This window comes from Liolophura sinensis, chromosome 1, assembly GCF_032854445.1.
Source record: "Liolophura sinensis isolate JHLJ2023 chromosome 1, CUHK_Ljap_v2, whole genome shotgun sequence".
Classification (NCBI taxonomy): domain Eukaryota; kingdom Metazoa; phylum Mollusca; class Polyplacophora; order Chitonida; family Chitonidae; genus Liolophura; species Liolophura sinensis.
Genome location: NC_088295.1, coordinates 60,001,979 through 60,026,564, shown reverse-complemented (window position 1 = coordinate 60,026,564; position 24,586 = coordinate 60,001,979). Strand labels below are relative to the sequence as shown.

Sequence of the window (24,586 nt, the reverse complement as noted above, 5' to 3'; positions counted from 1 at the left end):
GATATGGCGACTCCGGCGAATGAATTTGATTTCACTGGTGATATGTTCATGAGAAGGTTCTATGTGATAACAAAACCATATTGTATATTAACACCAAGAAAAAGCTCATCCAGGCATAGCAGAAGTAAACCACCAAACAGAGGTTTAGCTGATGATTAATACTCAAGTACGTGTTATACAATTTTACATATTCAATGGAGGCAAATGACAACAAAACACCGGTGTAAATATCATCGGTCATTTCTTTATTAATTTACCAATAATTATCGTGATAATAAACATGATTTTATTATTCCATAATTATTAACCCATAACAATCCTTCCCAGACACAACAAAAACGTTCACGATAAGAATGATTACATATCCTGTTATTCGGATTATCATTTTCTCTGTCACTTAGCAAGCAATGCAGGCAACAGCGTCCATCTTCGGACTTCCAGCCAGGGACTTCGCAGGGAACTATGAGATCGGGCCGTTAACACTGTTTGTAGTCAGCTTGCTGAAGAACTATTAATACCTCTCCAAATATTATAAGGCGTCTTTTTACAAATGTCAAATTCTAACAATCTGCTGACCAAAACATTTCGCTTCTAAGAATGACAGTCTATTATGCTAGCAGAGCACGCGACACGAAAGTTTGACTTAACACAGGCCGGAAGCTCGGGGGGAAAAGGACAACAGATACATGCGCACTATCCATATCACATTTACCCAACACATCTACGCATGCGAGTCTCCTGTGAGTTTATTAATACGATGGTTTACATCTTTCATGGAATTGTCCTGGTATGAAATCGATAATGGTCATTATGACTCCACTCTGTGCTCACTTTTTGTAGGAATCCATGGCTATGTAACAAGAAACCTTTAACAGACTAGATTTGAAATTGTGTACAAATGAAAGAAATAAAATCTACGCTCGCCAATTCCAACGGAAAATCAAATGGAGACAAAATGAGGGCATCCCATGCAGCTCAATGACGCCGGCGACTGGGGTTCCAAGGTGTAGTGTACTCATGGTGCATGGCACAGCCATACAAGCGTACTACTTAAGCGTTTGACCCCCCACTTCGTCATCAAAGACATCAATAACACAGGAATAAACGACACAATACACTGATACAAACCAAATTTGTTTTAAGCAGAGGATTTCCCATTAATCCAATTCCATTAAGTCCGCACAGAATCGTTCAAAACAGATAAGCCTCATTTGACTTTAGCAAAAATGTGGAATACAATTTAACCGCATGAGACCGTATGAGCTAAAAGTAGGAAGTTCTTTGTTAAGATAAATGTATCAGAATTTGAACTCTTGTGGCCAAGAAATGCGTATCGTATCCAAGTTTTAAGTTTTGATTCAAGTAAAAAATCGCGTTGTGGATTCGGCCCCGGTTTTAAGTCGTTAAATGTATACCAGTGAGGTTCATAATTTCAGATCTGATCCTTTGTTTATTTAAAATATTGCTGTGACAAAGCCAAGTTGGCATTGCACATTGACGGATAACAGACATTGCACATCGATGGAGAATTTCCATTAATGAGGAGATTCATTAATGAATAACTCGTTTCCGGTACAAATTTATAGGTATTCATCGTCACAAGAGGTAACTTAGCCGTTGCATCAGAACACTTTACATGTCGTGGCGTGTGCATGCACTAAGTATGATCATGAAGGTATTCTGTCACGTATTGTCTGTCTTGACTAGATTTGATCCACACGTTGAAACGACCCTTCTCTTGAGCCTATACACAGCCAATAACATAACCGTACGTACTTTCAAGATCTATTTCTCAAAATACAAAAAAAAAAAAATGGAATAACTAAATGAAAGCAAATATATAATCTATGCACTTGCGGAGTTGAAAAAACCTCACATATAACCTTTTTTTTATCCATGATTTAAACAATATGAACAATAACGTAACCATGACAGAGAAGCCAAGCGCATCCAAATACAGCCTCTACTGACTGATCTTTAAAGTAGACGAACCAATTAGAAATACAGACCGAGCATAAACAGTCAGAACAGGCAAATCGGACTGAAATAATATTGATAGAAAAATCAATCTTGAATAACGAATTTTGAAGGAAGCCTGAAACCTCAGAAAACTATTGTCTCTAATCACTTCCGTTTGTTGGATATTTCCTGGTCAAGGCTATATGTGACCTCTAAATAATCAGTTCTATTGATGTAGGCTGGTATACTTTCAAAGTAATGAAATGTCTTTGTCATCTGCCTGTGTTCCATCCCCACATCTTGAATGCAGATTCAAAATCCATCATCTCCATTTAATACTTGATCAAAATGTCTCGGTATTCTCAAAAATGTAATATGTTTGCTCATGCATGAGTACCATGCATAGGGCTTACAACCGAACACTTTTTTAACATTTGTCAATGATCCAGCCTTCTTATTCTACTGTTTCAATATTACAGAACGCCATTTACAACAGAGACCATTTTACCAGTGGACACATCTCTCGGCATCAGCATGGGCTCGCTGGGCAGTAGCTAAAAGCGACAGCAGGTGAGGTGTAACGAGATTGTCCATATACAATCTTCAGTTGCGGTCATCGGGTATTAGGTCCATGTAAATAAAGGTGTATTATGTATACATCAAGTACAGACTGAAAGCTTCCTGCGATAATTCCCGATGTCATAACAATAAAACGCCAAAACAGCACATGTAATAAATAAGCGAATCACAATATAGCAACATCAGCGTTGTTTCATAGACCAGCTAAATGGACATTTATATAGCCAATGATGCATTCGTGTGGCTACAGAAACGGTAAATGATACCTCTGCGATTCTGCGCCTTCCAGTAAATGGACACAGTAAAACATCCAAAGCACCAATATTCTGTGATGGGGAACAAAATATATAAAGATCATTTAAACAGAGAATGATTTCATAAAACATTTCATGGTCCAAAACTCATTTCTAAACCTGAGTTGCGGACCACGACTCGGACTAAGATACTTTTAAGGTGGGGGGCAATTTCGCATAACAGTTTTAGCATAAGGTCTAAAACTCATGCCTCATAGGCTTAAACGTCTTGCTTAATGGCACCGCGAATAAATAAATCCTTCAGTAGATAAACGGTACAATATTAGTGGTCCTATTTCATACGGTTCGGACAAACGGATACGTCTGAACACTTTAAACGAGAATGAAACCCATCCGTGAAAAAAGACTAGAGTGTAATAAAGGGCAAGTACTAAAGTTTTTTTTGAGCCTCCTTGATTGCTACCCGTTCAACAGATTGAATCTAGGTTGTAAATGCCGTTGACAAAGTACCCTTTTCCTTGGGTGACATGAATAAACACATAAAAAAAGAAAAAAGAATACCTAAAAACTAAAATGACTTAATGAACATGTTTCTTTCGAAGCAGAAAGGATAAGGTTGAATACTAATTCACCTTTGGACAACCATGCTACTTGTATACGTGATGCTTAAAACCGTAGCCCAGGGCAGTCACATGTTGAAAATAATATATTTAAAAAAGTGAACAGTCAACAGTTCGGTAAGTCACATTGTACAGAGACAAACAAAACACAAATCCACATGTTTTATCACCCTGATTGAAACAGCCAGGTTATATGGTCCACGCATTATAGCTGACGAGATTTTCAACGATCAGCCCGAATACGTTTACGTCCTTCCACGTAACCTCCCTGGATAATTCAATTCTGCAAATCACTGTCCGACATGAGGTCGATTCCAGTCAATGACAAAATCTGTTCATAAATAAACAACGAAGATTCCTGGAACGCCACGTACGAATGCCGTATAAGTCGTGTTATAGACACCCATCGGAGAAAACATAGCAGTAGTTTTGAAGGCACATTCCCTGTGTTAACTCCCTTGACTCAGTTGCGTTCGTCGTCTCATCCAGGTGGCTCGTGACGTCACCATCACGTGTGTCGCCATCCACGGTCAAAAAGTCCAGCCAAGATGGCCTGCAGCGCCTAGCAGTATTCTTCAAACTCCAAATACCACACTCACACAGACACATGTCGTTATGATAATGACGGGGGCTTTCCTATATCAACTAGTATATGTGTAAATAAAGGTGTCTTTTTAATTGATATCAAATTATAGTTCACACTGTTTAAACCATCAAAGTTGAACCGCCTCACTCCAGTTCTTAATAACCGGCTCCTGCGAAAAACAAAAGCAAAAAACATAATTATTGTTGTCATACTGGATGAATAATATTTTTTCGATAGTGATTGAGAAAACATAAATTTATTTATTTATTTATTTGATTGTGACCTCCAGTGAGTTCACGTGAAACCAGCAAGACTACGTTATCCACCATAAACAGGGATCATAAAACCAAGGCCGTAAGGAGCCAGCCTGTGCATTATACCTTAGTCCTATACACACACTCGCACCTCCTCACCCACAAATGTTAGTCACAGCACTAAAAATATATTTCCACTCTTCAATATGAAATGCTCCCAGCTACGAGAATACTTCTTCGAGAAGTTAAATTCAAAGCAAGGTTGTCATTTTTTCACCGTGCCTAAAGGCAATATTATGTTTAATCTTAGACAAACCTGAAAATGTCAACAAACTTCCTGTAATTATGAAAACGATTTTTCTCAACATTTTCAGATTAAAATATGTTTGGCAATACTTTAACGGGTTTTTATTTTTCACCTTTTCCTCCAATCTGTTGGCGTTCTCTTTTCGTGTTTTATCATCTTGTATCTGGCAACTTTTGATGGCGGACGGGTAATCTTCAGTCCAACGTGAAGAATTCTGAAAACAAAAAGAATAGTCAACAATGATATCATAGTTACCATAGACAAATTTACATATTCACATATTTTAAAAAAACATGGTCACTGGGATAGATATATAGAAAATCTAATATGAAATACAAAATTTAAAATACTTAAAATTTGGAATATTGACTCAGGTCACTAACTACTGATACAATGAACTACTGTTATTTTCATCTCATTCGTCTCACTTTTAACATTTCTACTGGCCGTCGACTTCGTGCGTCAGATAGGCCTGTACGATTAGCTCTGGTAACGGACATAATAACAGATCGACATAATTTGACAGGACAAACGCTGTTATAAAGCAAAGCGTCCTTAACATACCCACTCGGCCAGAAACTGATATCTCTCAAAGTAATAAAAACAATGTCCTATATACAAGACATCACTGATGTGATGTACGACACTTCACAGTCAAAGTAATGGTCTCTATGCTTAATAACCCACTGTGGACAATTAGCTTTTTCATATGTTTTTTAGGTCGCACAATGCATAATGTTATCTGAATAGGTCACTGTGGTGTAGAAAGAAATCAACAACACAAGATACCAAAATATATGACTACAAGTGAGCCCATTGTACTAAAGTTTTCTTCCGAACTTCTATAATGGTTTAACTATGTGGTATTTATTTATTCATCTATATGACTGGTGTTTTACACCGTACTCAAGAATATTTCACTTATACGACAGCATTATGGTGGGAGGAAACCCAGTAGACCCCGGGGGAAAGCTTGTTTCTTCCTGGAATTACCGTTTACCTGTAGATATATCATCACCTTACAGATATACTGTGTAATCTGTTACACAGTCCATTTCACACGGTTTACACTGGTAAACTGACTGTACTTAATACGTTTTAGGCTGGACTCACAATATTCAGACAATATACTTCTGACATATATATTTCTTTCTCTGATTAGTGTTTATTTATTTATTTATTTATTTATTTATATGTCGGTGTTTTACGCCGTGCTCTAAAATATTTCACCTATACGACGGCGGCTAGTATTGCGGTGGGAAGAAACCGGGCAGAGCCCAGGGAGAAACCAACGACTATCCGCACGTTTTCATTGGTGGTTAACACCGTACTTATGAACCGTCCCTTTAGACGACGTCAGCCAGATGTATGTGTGGAGGAAAATATTGTAAGGTAGAATGAAAATGTACACAGACATTTGGAAGTGATACTGGTATACCATACATACTGAAACACTTTGAAATATAAAATAGATAACAAAGTATAGTACAATGGTGTTTATTGTGACAGTAAAACAACACTTTACTCACAAACCTTATCTTTGTCAATATGATTTTTGGCCTGGATTGAATACAAATTTCACTATCTTCCATGTTTTGTGTTTTCAAAGTGTGTTGGTATATATATAAATGTCTAATTATAGCTTGACACTACTTTGGCAGCAGTGGAAATAAAGCTCTGGATGAGTCTTACCTAAAAGCCAAGTCGTCATCCTCTGCTCCCCAACCCCAGTATAGGTTGGAATATCCATTCACCATCTGGAAGTGCTCCGTACGCATGCTCAGCACGCCACCCACGAGGTAATCGTACGGTACTCTGTAAGGAGAGACAAACGTAAAACGTATGTAATTAGCGGGGTTTATGACTTCAGAATGCTTTACCACATGACAGGGAGGACCTTATGGTGACAGGGAGGACCTTAAGGTGACATGGTTTAAACAGGAGTTCTTTCAACAGATACCGATTTCAATTTAGCAACCAACAGTACTCAGTGCCAATAATATCGAGCATCCTCAACAGATTCACTCCATTCAAAATAATGGAACGGTTCTGTTTTCAACAGGGTTTCGAATTACCTAAAAAACTGTGATTACAAAAAGCGCTTAATTTGCTGACTATAAACAACTGTTTTAAGACCTCTCTGTGAAAGAAAAACAGGCAAGAACTATTGCCGAAAAGGCAGCACGGTAAGGCATGAATATTCGACAATCTTAATTATCTGCTTTATTTGGGCTCGCGTTCCAAAAAAGCGAACTAATGAAATAAGTTCAATTTAAAACAAGTGCTTTTTGTTCTTTTGACACATCTGTCTAAAAAAAAAAAAAAAAGAGAAGCAGGGAATGTGTAAAACTTTGGACCAAAAGACAAGCCCACAGGAATTTCTTTGACTACAAGGTTGTTTCAATGCTGATTAATCGGGCTTTTAGTTTGTTTTCGAGGTGTTTTATAGATGATAAAGACTCGGCACTGAATCAGGGTCTTTTGTCTACTTGTAAGGAAGAACAGTTTGATACATTTTTAAGTGTGAATTGTGAAAAAAAAAAACCCGCTGAAACGACCAAAACAGAAAATGGCTCCAGCTGGGGCAGGTAGTCTTAAAACACACAAATTCCCGCGGTACACTCTAAAATGGGAAGCCGTCAATTTAACGCAATATTATGTGACTAAAACAGATAATGTTAAACTTTTCCGCTGAATAACAGAAAAAGTCATATATGTGTATGTATCCTTGAGGTTAAACGTCGTACCAAGGCATATATATATATATATATATATATATATATATATATATATATATATATATATATATATATATATATATATATATATATATATAGATCAACATAATAGTTTGTAGCTATATAACAAGCTATCCTGCCATCTCTTACAAAACATAGTACTCTGTCAATTAAACAGATTTGTTTCCACAGTCAGTTTGTCATAAGTGGTATGTGGGAATCCACTAATATGTACACTATATACATATATTAGTTTATATATACGTGAGTTTGAGAGTCAAGGTCAAAACCTACACGGCTTAAAATCTCTGGCCACAAGGCAATCAGCCCGATAATGTATGAGTCAAACAACATAGTTCAATCACTCAGCCCCCACATTTCCTCAACAACAGGCTGGTGTGAGGAAATCGAAAACGTGTTGGCAACAAAACCAAAAACCCTGTCGAATTTCCGAAATGTCTGAGTAAGGAGAGACAAGGCTTGTGGGAAAAGTCGAGGCAAAAACCATGGCCATACGATACCACTCCACGGCTCTGTGTATCCTGATACGTGACAGGTGGACTGTTGTTATTCTGCCAGTTTGTCTTCAGCGACTTTCAACACAATGTCGATATTTACGTTTCACGCAGGGTGAAGGTGTATGATTCAGGAAAAGTCAGCTTGGGTCAAGCATAAGTCATGCACCGAGATGCCTGTATATATATGATATACATGCACGCAATGAGCGTAAAAAATAATGTAGTTAAAAAAATGGGACTTTTTATATGACAAACAGAAGCCGGTAATTTGTAAAATTTCAAAGATGTGGCGAGCGGTCATACAGGACATAAAATAGAAGAGGTTTGTTTTCTTTCCATTTCAATGGCAATGTCAGCAATTAAGGACATCTTGGTTTCGCAACCAGTTCCCTATACGGTGGCGATTTATTAATTCAACCACTGAATGTGAAAATATCGACAATATGATCTTAGCTCCGTTTTGGTGTTTGCTTTCAGGAATACATGTGAGCCAAATCAGTGATTAAATTTGATTTTAAGCACGAAGGATGAACATCACGTTGCTATTCTCGAGTCTAAAATGCAATGAGCACGATCATGGTTAAACGTAACATCATCTGTTGTACGCGTATGGACGAAAAATTGTTATTACCAAGTGTCCATTCACTTTACTGGATGCATGCAACATATAAATTTCTGGTCCGCGATTGCTCTGACGTTATGTAATAAAGTTCACGAAACACACTATAGGGACAAAGAAAATATCACTGAAAAATACAACCAAAACTTTGGCAGAAAGCCGCAAACACACCCCTGTATAGTGTTAAAGGTCAGATGTGAATATCTGAGAATGAAAGTGTCCTATGGATTAAATTCAATCAAAATGTGGCGTTTACAATAATAGACATGTGTCATAAACACAGTAGGAATTTACGCGACCATTATAGTCAGACTCAGACGTATTATGTTAAGTATTCAGCCGTCTAATTTTCACATCATCATTAGCAGGCAGCTATTTTTATACCAGGAAGGTCAAACACGAACAATGCGAAGGAGATATGAGGAATTCATATCAAATGTTACATAAATTATGTTTGTGTCGTACGGTTGTTTGGTTGTACAAACTCCAATACAATTTTCTAATCACACAACGCAAAACGTATCCATATATATATTTATACTAGATACAGGTATTACAAATAATATTACTGGATATTGAGACACAAGTTGGTCTGAATAAACGAACACGGGCGTATATACTGAGACAATACGATATCTTGCTTAAACGACTACATATACTTATATATATATATATATATATATAAGCATAAAATATCCTATCGCATATGGGTAAGTCAAAATTGTTCATTTCAATTTGTTACGGAATGCCTAACATAGCTCCAAAAACATTTTCCACAACATATATTGATTTGGGTTGATAGTTGGTTCCGACGCAACTACTGTTGATGATAGAGAAGACAAATGGTAGATTGCCAAGAAAGAAACACAAAGAACAAAATCAGAACAAATACCAGGTAAACAATCAATAAAAGTTAGAAAAAAAAATAAGCAAAAGTAATACAACTAATGAAACAAATTCGTCAACAGAAAGGTAAATGATGAACGTTTTAACTTAACCGCATACCACTTTACAATTCATTACGTGTGCCAGGGTTTCTAACCGTTGTTTCTGTGGCTTCCATTCAGTTCCTATTCACTCACAAATACACACAATCCTGGATAACAGAGGATAATAAAACTTTTTCCTAAAGAGAACAGCCACAAAAGCGAGGTATACTGCAGCTTGAGGAAACACTAAAAGGTGGTGTTAATCGATTTTAACATATATTAAAGTACTGAAATTATGTTTCATTGTGTGATCAATTTCGTCTTAATGATGGCTAAAATGAAGTGTTACTGTAGTCAAATGATGGCACAAAGCAGAAGAACGTGTAAAGGCTAATCCGTACCTTGCCTCTAGTGATTCACACTGCGCTGTTTTACTGGTGTCACCTTGACACAAATCGTGAGTGCTCTGGCTTAGCTAGTAGTGCCCTATATTATGTTTATGCGTTTGTGGGGTACTCACTAACCGCCCGTTAGCTCTATAGGTTTACTCTTGGTGCCCTGTAGCAAACTGTGGATACTTGTTCTATTTGTAGCATCCAGCACCAAGTCATCAGCTCTGATTTTACTCCTGGTTCCCTGTAGCAAACTGTTAACCGTGGTTTTACTTGTGGTACTACGTGTCAAACAGCTGGCTTTAATATTACTCATTGTACTCGGTGTCAAGTCCAGATACACTGTATGTCATGGAAAATGCGCCAGACACAGTTTGCTTTGTAGAATGAGCCCCTTATTTAGCTTCTTACACTCTGTACAGAACATATTACAGCTCTGTTTAATTCCTGGAAGCGATGTAGTGCCACATTTAGAGCTCTAATTTAGCTTGTGGCAACCAGCGCAAAATCGTTATAGTTCTCTGGCACTGGTGGTACCTCTGATTCAGCTTGTTGTACCCAATAACAAAACCGTAAGAAAAATTTTGGAGACACTGAGAAAACTCTTACCTGTACCCCATCTCGTCGATAGCTACTGACATGTGACGTGGTTGGACAGGGCAAGAATACATATTGCGGTCGTCTTCTGGAATGAGATCTACGTCGTGAAAGACAAAACACTGAAAGTCATACATCTTGATGGCTTCTTTAAAAGCGGCGTTCATGATCCGAGCCTTGTTGAACGTATCGTTTCCCGTCTGAAAACAATCAGAGAAATGGGATTCGTATAAATTCGTTTTTTAAAGAGGAACAACATAAACGTGGAAAGAATGCGAACTAGTAAATGGTATTTCCAAAACGAAAGGACGTAAAAAACAAAACATGTGTCCAATCGAAATTCATGATTCTTGCAGAGCACTGACTATTGATACCGACTTTTACTAAAATTATGCAACACCACCTTATCTTTTCATTTTATTACGCAAGTTCTTATTCAAAACATTTATTACCAGTACAGAAGATAGTAATTAAGTACACACAAAAAACGGTTGTGTTGAAATCTAACACAACAACTGGTGTTGTTTTCATTCAACCCCAGCACAAACAGTCGTTAAATAAGTGTGAAGTACACATGTTCGTGTTATAAAATAGTTCAAGACAAACTTGTGCTGAACCACAATGAGGTAATTTATGTAATACAACAAAAGCTTGTGTATTCCGCAACAGGTATTGTGTACGGTGTTGTGTACATCCAACGAATCTTGTGTTCAACTGTTTCAACACGACCTCGTGTTGATTCAACACAAGATAGAGCTGTTCAACTATGACAAGACTTTTGTTGAAAAGAACGCAAGTTTGTGTTCATACAACACAGGTGTTTACAACACACATTATCATATGCATAATGTATTGATTGCTTTTATTTGCTTGTTCGATGAGTGCTTTTATGTGAAACAACAATGTTTCACTCATACCTGACCTATGTAATTTTGGGAGAAATCCTAGCGGAAAGCCATATGGAGTGTCAAACACGGAAACATGGGACTGGAAAACGTTATTCAGGGGCAGGTGCGACTGGAACACGTTATTACACCGCACATGGGACTAGAACACGTCATTCAAGGGCAGATGTGACTGGAACACGTTATTACACCGCAGATGGAACTAGAACGCGTCATTCAGGGGAAGATGGGACTAGAACACGTCATTCAGCGGCAGATGCGACTGCAACACGTTATTTCACCGCAGGTGCGACTGCAACACGTTATTTCACCGCAGGTGCGACTGGAGCACATTATCACACCGCAGATGGCACTAGAACACGTTATATTCAGCGGCAAATACGACTGGAACACGTTATTATACCGCAGATAGGGCTAGAACACGTTATTCAGGGGCAGATGCGACTGTAACATGCTATTATGGCGAAAAATGCGAACACAAATAGCTTTTCAGTATTGTACATAAAAGTATTTGAATCATAAACTCTGAAGCCTTGAAGAAACTATCCAACCGACTGCATGAAGACCTAATTACTGCGCAAATTCTACAAATGAAAAAGCACTACAAGTCCGTTATTTAGTCAGTAATAAGAATCGGACCCATAGTTCGGAGTATGACTGTTGTTCTACGAGGACAAAGTGTTAGTCAAGATTTCCTCTTAACACACAGGATGTGAACACATCAGGGAAACAATCAAAGCTGTTTTTCGTCCAGAAACGCAAGGGCGTTGTCCTTTTGTCAATGTGTGCATATACCTTGACGGTGTAGCTCGCTGTTCTTCCAGAGAGCAATTCCGGACGTCAACGAGTGACTACTCCACCCAGTTAACAACACGGTATACTTGTTTCACACAACCAATAATGACAAAATGTTGCACGCGTGAGAAAGCTTATTCTACAAATGATCTATATATAGTTCCGATTTCAAGAGAAATAATTACAAGACGAGCTAATAAGTCTCATCCGAATTTCTTTTGTCGGTATTTTTATCTTTTTTTTTTTGTTGTTGTTCTCATACAATTCTCATATTTATACAGAAGGACTCCCTTACATACAACCTACATCGATAAACTGATAGGGATAGGGCCCATGGACCTTGTTGCACGTTTCTGTAAACACGCTGTCGTCAGCATACAGCAACAATAACATTTTAAAGCCGTAGTTCACCTATGCCTACTAATTTTTTATATGGAAAATCTTTATGTTACATTAGACCTTCTGTTAAATGAGCAAAAACATGCAATAAGTCTTGCGACGACAGCTGTACATTTGGAGATAGTATTCTATCAAGAACATTCCATCTAATGACCGTAACTGACAGGTCTTTAACTACTTTTTACACGCTTTACATATTTTCTCAAATCTTCCATTGTGAAGTCCACCGCTGAAAATTCATCGAAATATATGTCTGGCGACACATTTCTGTCGACGTTTAAGATTTCACAGGATGAGAGCCTCACAAATCCGCGGCTCTTTGTTTACAGGCTTGCATTCCTTAACGTGAATTGAGCACTAATTTGGATATCAAAATATTCTCGATGACAAACAAAACGTCAACTCCCTAAATAGCGGCCGATAGCGTTGGTAATTGAGGCGGGATCACAGTGAGTGAGGGTCGGGGGGTCTCGTGAGTGCAGGGGTTATCGCTCCAGTCACCCTGCCTATTCTGAAAGATTCACTGGGTCAACCACAATAAATGCCAGTGCTGTATGTCTGGCATGTGGCAGACATGTGCTCCCCGGGTTTTCATACTAAACTCAATCTAACAATAACAGAAATAAATGTCAGAATGTCTACCGAAAAAATGTCCGTATCAGAGCCTCACTCAAATAAGAAGCAACGTCTGACTGCATACTATGTAACCGTGCTCATTTATTTAATTATTTAATTGAAGAGCTTACAGCTGTACTCAATAACACACATATAGCTATCGCAAACATAACACTAATGCACAGGAGCAGACAACATACTGCTGTCTAAAAACATATCTGATCACAAAGAGAAACCACTCAGAGGATAATATGTGTTTCAACGGAGCGAACAATTTTCCGAGAAACTTAACCTTTTTTAGCCATTACCATATTAAAGGCCTACGCAATACGGAGGTTCTCAAGTGATGGCTAAACAAATATGGACTAGAATGATATAACGCTAAGGAAAGCAGCAGCCGTTTCTACGGCTGGAAGGACAACACCTGGATTATGGCGAGGAGACTATAGGAGAGAGTGTAGAGAGATCATGGGACAATAATATGACAAACAATACCCTTGAGCAAAATAATCTCCTTCAATTAACGTAGCCATATCTCATGGAATTGGGTGACGATTTCGAATGAAAATTGCATTTGCTTCAGATAAAGCAAATCATTTATAGTCATTTATACTATATTATTCCTTCTTTACCTGAAATGGTGTTCTTGAGCGTTTTTCTGGCAGATGTTTTCTTAAGATAGACTGTGTTGTCTTCACTCAAGTAACTGAACTCCATGTCCCATGGCAAATAATTTCTCAGAATGTATAACCGACTCAAATGTGTCAATGGAAACATAGCAGGCACCGGTAAAATGGCGAGAATGGGTATAGTATATTTAAGCATTGACAGCAATATTTTTTAGGTTTAATGGGGAATAAACGAAAAACCCGCTGTTTTGTTATTGTTTACAACACTTCACGCTGAGTAATTTTAGACTAGTGAATTGCATAAATTGCAATTAACATAACCATATTTCACCGGTTACGTCTGACCATTTGCCAGCTATATCACACTGTATTCGCGGCTCTGGCTTTACTCTCTACTTTGTAGTCCATACTTTTATATAGTATAGGACTGGGTTTATATCTGGATTGGCAGGATTAGGAAATCCGACCAACTGACCACACACCAATACGGGCAACCAAGCCACACATCGCCTTTGTTAGTATTCCTCATTAAACCAACGTCAACTCTGGTAAAACGCCGGCGCGGACGGATATAACACGGGTAATCACGTTGAGAAAGCGGGTACAAATTACAGCCGGCAACGTCCGCGTTGAGAGTAAGATAACAGGGTTTCATCAGACGGTGGTTCGGGAGTGAACAGACGATCTTTATTGTGGTATCAGACTGTTTATTTAAGCACCAGTATAGACATCCGAGACAGGTTGGATACGATCTTACAGCGGCTACAAGAACAGAGCTTGGCTTGTTAGAGATAATGGATATTTGTCATTACTAATTCCAAGTAAGATCGACAAGGTCGTCCGGATCAAGGTCACACTCTGGCTGATGCGACCTTTTAGTAAGAAACATAATCGTCTCCCGCACTGAAGACGTCTTCACGTTTTAAGGAACAGACTTCGAATTCTTTCCAAAATGTACCATATTCAGCGGCCACAGGTAGAATATCTCCGATTTATCCAAAAACTTGCCATTAAGAACTGGCTTTAGGCTTCTTCACGTTGGCCGGTGCTGAAGCAAATCGCATTCCAATGCCAAAATGGCGTCCCCCCCCCACCCACCACACGTACACAATACGATTACAGACATAAAGCAAGACCTATAGCCCTGTGTAAAATTACAAAACGAAAACATGTCTTTGGCAAGAGATAAGAAGCATCATGGACTGTATACATTACCAAAAATTTAGATCGTCGACACAGATGTATTTTTTTGGGAGCCAGCTGTAATTTCATCTATACAATACGAATGTTTTGTATATAGCCTTATCAGAAGCATAGATTTGCTTTGTGTTCAGACAGTGGTAACGATACCCACCGAAGATGCGTTATCCTAAATCTTTTTGGTTCGGACGGATATATCTCCCTGGACACATGAACTCACAGCGCCCAATAACCAACTCTCACGTAGAAAATTTTTGTCAGCATTGATTAAAGGGTGGAGAATGAATGAGGTAAGTGGGGTTGATGTTGCACAAACAAAGTCTGGAGCGATCAAATACAGTTATTCCCAATTACGTCACAGAGCTGTGCAAACTTTACTTATCAATAAAAGTCCCTCCCAAGGGCCGTCGATTCTAAATAACTATTCCTAGCGCCGTCGCACATTCCGTCTTATCTGTCCCGTCAGCTGATGAAAATGCTCTCGGACATAATAACAATGGAATGTGAGACCTTGGGCGCTTTTATTACGTTAGCGAAAGAAAAGCGTGATGCCAGACTAACCTTCTCGCGTCACAACCTATTGCCATCTATAAGGTTAACCGATGGTAAAAGTCGCTCTATGCCAGCCGTTTCACGTTCGTTTTGGCTTTTGCAAAGGCCTGGAACACAACGTGGCGGGATTATACTTGCATCGAAGGATCAATGGTGCGATTCGTCTTCCATAAAATGGCCGGGCAACCAGTCTGGGTTCTCGTGGTTGTGACGGTAATCGAGGTTCGAGAAAACACCTCTGGGCAATTACGAAATAGCCAGCCAGCCTGGGATAATTCGCCACTGGGAGAAGGGCTGGTTGACAAAATAGAGTCTGGATGTCCACGATTGGTTGGTATCTCGGACGAGACTCTTAATTCAAAAGCTTTCATGAAGAGATAGGCGCTCTTCAAGCTGCCCCACGGTCTGAAATAACCGGTTCTCCAGTCCCCGCAAAACCGCTTGAAAATACGGCTTGTGGAAACTGATGATGCATTTCCTCGATTGCCTTTTTCCTAGGAGCGGCTGTTGTAATCGAATGGTTCAAAGTTATCAGAGAACTGGGCGTCGAACTTCCCATACCAATAACCATTAGGCGGTCCTCTTTCGCCTCATTTCCAGACGGAATGTCGTGCTGGCGATTAAACCTTGGCTTGAAGGAGACGAAACTCGCACGCAAAAACTTGTATATTTAGATAATGGCATCCATCAAGGACATGTTTTTCCTTTGATAGTTCAAGAAAGCACGACGAAAAACAAGAAATAAAGTGCTATGGCTATCGATTTCCAGCCACTGACAGTCGACTTAAAGATTCGTTAGTTATCTGAGTTATAACCAGTGATTGCAGCCTCTCAAACTGCTGGTAGCCATATACAGCCTTTCGTATAAGCATTTCAGGGTCACAGGTAATCCATTCGTATAATCAATTTTACAGCTTTACTTCACCTCAATACAGCCAAATTGCATGCAGCTTTCCAATATATTATCATTATTCCCTCGTTTAATCGATGCTGTTAAGATATTAATTTCAAGAATTTACGCAAATGTGTCGTGAGAACATTTGGGATCAGTGAACATAGCTTTTAAGCCATTTTTACCGGGGGCAAAAAATTTCAATCTGATAATTCATTGGTCAATGGATGATGCAGTTCTGGTCAAAGCCATTAGTTTGCACAATCAGCAAGAGGTCATTCGCTGCCTATCTGTAATAGATCACAATGTCATAAGGCTTTTGTTTCATAAAGTTCTGGAAACTTTTGCCAAGTGATGTGTGAACAGGAATACCGAAAATGAAATTCACGTGAGTTTCATAACTGTTATCTAAGGACGCTGAACTACAATCTACAGAACACAAAGTCACCCGCTTTGAAATAAAACTATATGACGTCTCGTTGAAATTCGTAACTAATTTCATAAAACAAGCAAATATTAACATCATCAGGATGTATGCTTGGGATTTAACGTCGTACTTAACAATTTTTCAGTGATATGACGACGAGGAGTCATTACGTGTGTGTACATATATATTGTGTCTTCTTGTAGTACGGCGAGTCCATTCCGACAAAGTGCCGCCGCCGCTGACTTATCATGACACCCTACCCAAGCACGTTATACTGATACCTGGTCAACCAGTCCTGCTTTCTTGCTTCTTCTCAGTTCTGAGCGCCAAGCAAGCAGCAACAAGTACCATTTTTAAAGTCTTTGGTATGACCTGACCTGACCTGGGCATGATCTTCAACATCAGGAAGTATGTAACTGCTTATTTCTCTTCTTGATCCTTATCTTGAGGTTCACAACATCTGGATCCTTCAGAACTCTAATTCCAAATGCACGGTTATCGCTTACCTGGCATGCGGAAACATAACATATATGTGCAGATAAATCATAATTTTGTAGTGTTCCGTATTTATAATTACGCCTATGCAAGTTTCAGTAGTGTGTAAATGTACCTTGGACGGTTATTTTTTGCTGCCGAAAGCAAAACATAATCTCCAAACGGGAATCTCTGCGTAAAAATAACTGTATCTGCTGCGAAAAATCACCACATCAGGCGCATTAATTAAAAATACAAGGCGACTTGTGCTAAATATAATTATTTCTAGACCCGGCATCTGAACACTTCACACGTCGGGTGAGGGGGGGCGGGGGAGGGGAGCTTACATAAGCTGACCGATGCAAACAGGAAGTACTCCATTACAAGGAAATGACTTATCAGCGGCATGACCTCATTGTGTGCCCCCGGCGACTCTGATTGCCATGTTTACAAAACTAACTGCCGCAACCCCGGAATGGTATGATAATCACATGGCTGCGAGATCACAAGCCTTGTTGCGAGATCTGACGTGAAGAGTACTATAGGCGCTGACATGATAATTACTTACTTCGGATATCTTACCACTACAATGCTGGCCGTATAAGTAAAACATTCTCGTAGCGTAAAGCCCCCAACCAAAACAAGAAAAACTTCGGTGATAAAAACATGGTGTATGCTGTATACATTATATTAAACCATCGCAGAAATGACAATGTACAACTGAAATCGTGAGGTCTGCATGGGTCCTCTGTGTGTGACGCATAAAAAGTACTACAAACAAAACAAGTGAATGCTCGGTGGTTCCTAATGCTACATTTATGACCAGCTCACGTGAAACACCCATAGAAATATAACATGAAACGATCATGTGGTGGCCTCATTACAACGGAATAACTAACAATATATATATATATATATATATATATATATATATATATATATATATATATATGTGTGTGTGTGTGTGTGTGTGTGTGTGTGTGTGTGGCAAAAATATTACTTACATAAAAGTATGCATGGTGTTGTGTTCGAAAACGTCTACATGTGATACGTTTATTGCCATAATAGCTTCGTTTTCCATTAGGACAGGTTGTAATAGGCCTTTACATATATAAGATATACCCAAGCCGTAAGTAATGTCTCTTGGAAGTAATATGAATACTCGTGTTGCATGGAGGGAAGCACGATAAAATGTGCTCTCGCGACCTCTTAACAAAATCATTTTACCCAACATTGAACCTTTGATTAATTTCATATCCTATCAATAAGCACACAACCCGCGTTTTCAACTTCCTGTAAATACATGCAACCAACAAAACACAGACTATATTAGGGTGTATGTCAGTGTAAAACTGTAGCGTAAATAGTATGATAGAAGCTTTTCTGAGAGAGAGAATGTTTAAATATGGTTGGACAGTATCCTATTATACAGGCGTTCGGTCGACAGTTTAAGATCGAATAATAGGGGTTGAGTCAACATTTCGCGAGCGAATAATAGGCGTTAGCTCGACATTTTGAGATCGAATAATAGGCGTTAGGTCTACATATTGGGATCGAATAATAGGTGTTAGGTTTAGATTTTGAGATCGAATAATAGGCGTTAGTTCGACATTTAGCGAGCGAATAATAGGCGTTAGTTCGACATTTAGCGAGCGAATAATAGACGTTAAGTCGACATTTTGAGATTGATTTATGGGCGTAAGGTCAACATTTCGTCAGTGACTAATAGGTGTTCAGTCGAAAGTTTGCGAGAGAATATTAGTCGTGAGGTCGACAGTTCGTGTGAGAATAACAGGCTGAAATCTTGATTCAGCGGAATGTCGACAGCCAAGCGTGTGAATTTTATCAAACTAAGATCGATTTATCAGGACTTTTAATAAACGGTATGGCACGATTGGGGACTGATTCTACAGAAAACAACAACCCCTTCGACGATATCAACTGATTGTTAATCCTCAACTACAGTGTTCGAATAAAAAAAACGCTGTTGTGAGCCAGGTCTGTAGATGCGTCCAACAGTACCCATCAGTGCACCTCCACCCTGGGACTGCTGCACGCTGGGACTGCTCCACGTTGGGACTGGTTATCGCCAATATCAAACCAAAATACACTAAACGTTGCCTTTATGCATTACATTTTGTGTAAACAAATAAACAATCGTTTATAAGTCATTAATTATTTATTAAATTTTGGAGTTGCTTTTGTGATGTATGCAATATATACCGATAGAAAACAAATCTCTGAAACTTTACTGGGTCAAGTCTCTACAAATAGTTACAAGTTCGGATTGGTCATTCTTAAAGACTATATACACCGCTGAGATATCTCTCTACAATGGGGCTGGTCGTTCTTTAAGCCTATATAGATGCTACAGAATCACCTCCACGTTGGGAATAATTATTCTACTTTCTTACGTAAGTACTACTGAATCGCCCACGCTGGGGCTGGTCGTTTTTATTGGCTATATAGACAGTACAGAACCACCTTCGCATGAGGACTGGTCATTCTGCTCTCTCATGTAAATACTACAGCATCGTCTCCACACTGGGGCTGGTCATTCTTCTAGCCCATTCACATACTACAGAACCACCTCCACGCCCGAACTGGTCATTCAAATATTTTATGTAAATAACACAGAATAACCTCTGTGCTGGGGCTGGTCATACTTATGGCACATATACACATTACAGGGCCACACCCACGTGGGGACTGGACATTGTCATTTCCCCTGTAAATACCACAGAATCACCTCCATCTGAGGACTGGTCATCCTAATGTCGTATGAAAATACTACAGAATCACCGCCACGTGAGGACTGGTCATTTTAAGTTCTCGTGAAAATACTACGTGATAATATTCCTCTTGCGGAAGAGCTGAAATAATTACTTTATCACCTCCACCAGGGGGCTGGTTATTTTTATAACCTATACTGCAGAACCACCTCCACGTCACGACTAGTCATTCTAATTTCTTATGCAAATAATACCTGGTCATATTTATAGCCCATATAGATACTGTAGAATCACCTTCACGTAGAGAACGTCATTCTCATTTCTCATGTAAATACCACAGAATCACCTCCACGCTGGGGCTGGTCATTTTTATACCCTATATCATATAGGTACTGTAGAATCCCCTCCATGTTAGGACTGGTCACTTAATAGACCTCTGACCCTATATTAGGAAGGAATCTTTGGGATGGTCACTAAAGAACCACCATATGACTGTCTCAAAAACAGAAAGGGAGAAACTAAACAAAATATCAACGAACCTCATGCATGTGTGACAAACTGCATAAATGATTTGTTTGCCACTTTGTTGTCAAACAGGTATTGTCCAGTCTCCTGTCAAACTGTGAATAGGTTAATATACCGTAATTGTGTAAAATTTTGAAACAAAATATAAGGCTCCATGACAGCGTATATTGGTGTTTTATCTTTAAAGTTCTGAGCAATGGTACCCTGGTGGGTGATTAAGGCTGCTGTTTTAGGCAACATATGTATACACTGTATACTAGTACATGGTCTACACTGTACAGGTCTTCACAAACAGTTGTGTACAGTTTATAGAAAAATGTTAACAGGAGACATCCTCCTAACCAGTGGGAACTACAAAAACACTACAACCTTGATTGACAACTAGCTATACATTTTGTCAAATTAAAGATATTTATTTAACTTGAATTTGGTTTCCATTTTTAGTTGAGAAGAATTATAAGAAAATTGAGAATCAAAACGTAAAATAAAAACATGTCCAAATTTTTCCCCTCAGAGGATCGGGCATTCTTAAGGGCACAGAAAATTGTACAGAGCCCTTTATGGAAACCACCGTGAGATTTCCGAGGTGAAGCCAAGGTCAAACAATCCGGAGTGGGAGCAAAGGATAAAGAGCGTCCGATGGAAGCTATTGCCAGCATGTGTACAAATTTCGCGCGTCAAGCCTACACCACTCGTACACAGTTAGGAGAGATGGGTTAGCTTCAGTGCAGAAGACTTGTACCTAGTTAAGGCATCGACTTCCGCGATCAGTCGACCCTTAGTATGCATAAAAAATGAAACAAGCTTTATATACACCAGACATTGCATAGCACACTTCACAATATAAACACTTATTATAAAAAAAAAATAGTAAAAGCGCGATTCAAGGGTATTTTGGTTTGATGTTGGCGACAACCAGTCCCAGCGTGGAGGTACACTGATGGACCATACTCTTTGGTTTTCACTGAACGTCATGGTACTCGCCAAAGGATGAATCATTTCGAAACAGTAATTATTAGAAGACGCAAAAGCCTATTAAATCCACGAACATACAAACTCACCTGCTCTGTGACGAATACGTGAAAATTGAGCTCTTGTCTTTTGAGAATTGGCAGTAAATGTGAGAGGAGAGTGACGAGATGCTGTTCACGGTCTCTGTAGGGTATGATGATAGCCACGCGGTGCCTGGCCACGCAGTTCGGGGGTTGCCACATGCCGCCAAACTCTAAGTCCGGATGCTGCTTGATCACGTCTTTTCTCGTCATATTATGAGTATGATTGAAGTTTACGAACACACGACCCACTGTAACGAGAACAAACAAATGTCTTGATGAGTACAACGGGAAAAATAAAGGGGGTAGGAGCTTATGGTCATTGTAGCGAGAGAATAAAAAATCATTTTGGTCATTGCAGAGAGTGGAGAATTCTATTAGTTAGCAATGAAAAACGTTTTACTCAATGGAAGGATCAATGTGAGAAATTAAAGAGTCATTTTGGTCATTGCAGCGACAGTGAAGAATCCTATTAGCTGGCAATGAAAACATCTTACTCGATGGGAGGATGAACGCAAGCAGTTTGATTCACAGGATACGAATGTACATGTACATCACCACAGTTCCCTTCCACATACACAAAGGTCTTGTATTCATTTCATTGCATTTATAAAAGCTATTTGTAAATCAGTCCCATTAGAACTGAAGGAAGTCCTATTCAATTGTCTACATTTAACGGTATGCATAAAAGCCTTGTGTAAGCAAATAAATTACCGGACTATTTATAAAAATAACAGTTATCTAAAGAGAAAGACAGAGAAGGATACAGTCTCATTTATATATAAACATTGAATAATTTACAGAAAAAAATACACTGGTTTGTCGTGGGGTTAACTGTAGATAACTCTGGATAATTAAGAATATATATATATATATATATATATATATATATATATATATATATACCCCTGCATTATTAACTGTTCCCTTTCATCCAAATTGAAATGTCAGCCACCTACCCTACATGTGGTAATTTACTAGTACATATTTCATGCATGATATTGAAGCTAGTCTATACAACACTAAGGAAAGAAAGTTATCTTGTTTCAGAATGAATAACAGTTTAAGGTTCGTCACCCGTGCAAAATTGAAGCATCGCACGCACATAGAGAATTTTGCCGTGATGTACCTGGAGATTTGACCTCGGTAGCATGTTTCTCTATATGCAATAGTATAATATTTTTCAGTGCATAGTAGGTTGATTTTCAAGATCAGCATTAAATCTCATTTGTGCTTGAAAATATATTACATACATTATGCGTGCTAACAATCTTCATTTATATGCGTGGGCTGTCAGGATTTGTACTGGGGAACTAAGTCGTATAATATATATATATATATATATATATATATATATATATATATATATATATATATATATATATATATATAATCTGACCCTAATGGATACGAAATAGAAGGCATGTAGGATAGGTGGCTGACATTTTAATGTGGATGAAAGCGAACAGTTAATAATGCGCGTGTGCGTGCGTGTGTGTTTGTGTGTGTGTTCACGCAGGCATGGACCATCAGAACTATTATCACGAAACTCTCATTTGCACACGGTCACATTCGAAACGTGGTATGGATAATTTCCGACAAATACATGTCTAACAGGCCACTTAAAACTACATGTAACAACTATACATGTATGTGCATAGACTGCTGGCTCTAGCATAATCCCATAGACAGGGCAGTTACAGAAAAAAACCCCACCAGGTTAAAAACAGAACAAAACAAAAACACTGACTCGCCAACGCAGCTCACGTATTAAAGGGTTGGAACAGCAACCTTACAGACATGAGGTCTACACCTCAGTATGCGGTATAGAGGAGGTGTATATGGGGTGTACGCTTCATATACACCTTAGTGTGAGGTATAGATTAGATGTACACCAAATATATGTTATCTGAGGTGTATTGCACCTCAAGTACACCCCAGCCAAATACCTGTACTCCAGAAGTACCTCAAGAACTTAGAAAAAATCAACACTTAGAAGATCTACCTCAAGTACGCCTTAGAAACTTTGAAAGTTAAAAAAAGTAAATGATGAACCTCAGATACACCTTAGAAGCTTTGATAGTTTTTGAGCGTATTTTGAACAGAAGATAATGTACATCACTGTTGTTGTTGTAAGTCAGCAGGGATTTAAAGATACTGTAAACAATGTACAGCATGCACATACAAACTTACTTAAATTTATCTATAATTTACACAGCCAATATTTCAGTGATTTGAGATTGTTTTCTATCAAATAAAAGTGAAAACAGCATACATCCACCTGGCCTATAAGCACGTTCCTCAGCTATACCTCAGTTGAACCTCAGATACACCTCAGACATCATATGTTTACCTACTATCTACAGGTTACACTTTCACTGAGGTGTACTCTAGGTGTACTTGAGCTACAAATTTGCATAATTGGCAGTACCTCAGATACACCTCACTTACACCTCAAGTATACCTTAGGCACACCTCAGTCAGATATGCTACACCCCAATGGTACATCTCTGATGTGCCTCAAGTATACCTCTAGTACACCTTATAAGGGTAAGGGTCTATAAGCAGATTTCTCCGCACTCTTTACAAGATGACGGTTTTTGTGGTTTTTTTGATTTGCCGCACTTAATCTTGTCCTGTCGTCTGCAAGTCAGCAAAGGCAGACATATAAGCATGCTAAACCCGTGCACTTAAAGGACATATATGATTGTCAGTCAGACGTTAGTGTGGTGCTATATATAACCCACTATGTTACCCCCCGTTTAGAAGAAATCTCGTGTACTTCTTAACGACTTCGTGTCAAGTCCGCAATTTCAGACAACGCGCATTCTCAAGCAGCACGTGCCTACTTAGAACTTTTGATGTTGGCCATTTTAAATGCAAAACAAATCATCGAGCCTACATTACAGTCATATAATCACTACTTAAAAGGAAGATTAGATTATAATGTGGTTTTAAAGAGTATCTCAGACTTTAAACCCATGGCCTTGAAACTGATTACGTACAAAAGACGGAACTGAGTCATATGGTGGTTTGT

At 38.7% G+C, this 24,586-nt stretch overlaps 1 protein-coding gene across 2 annotated transcripts in view; it reads right to left on the bottom strand.

Moving 5' to 3' along the window:
• Positions 1–224: 224 nt before the first annotated feature.
• Positions 225–24,586, bottom strand: part of LOC135477566 (beta-1,4-N-acetylgalactosaminyltransferase bre-4-like) — a 59,003-nt gene continuing 34,641 nt past the window's right edge. For both annotated transcript variants that reach the window (XM_064757721.1, XM_064757714.1), the window contains exons 2-6: positions 21,559–21,800; positions 10,365–10,552; positions 6,252–6,374; positions 4,672–4,773; positions 225–4,167 (exon numbers count right to left, since the gene is read on the bottom strand). In XM_064757721.1, the coding sequence (XP_064613791.1) occupies positions 4,026–4,167; positions 4,672–4,773; positions 6,252–6,374; positions 10,365–10,552; positions 21,559–21,800 (797 nt within the window). In that variant the 3' untranslated portion in view covers positions 225–4,025. The remainder of the gene's footprint in view (positions 4,168–4,671; positions 4,774–6,251; positions 6,375–10,364; positions 10,553–21,558; positions 21,801–24,586) is intronic.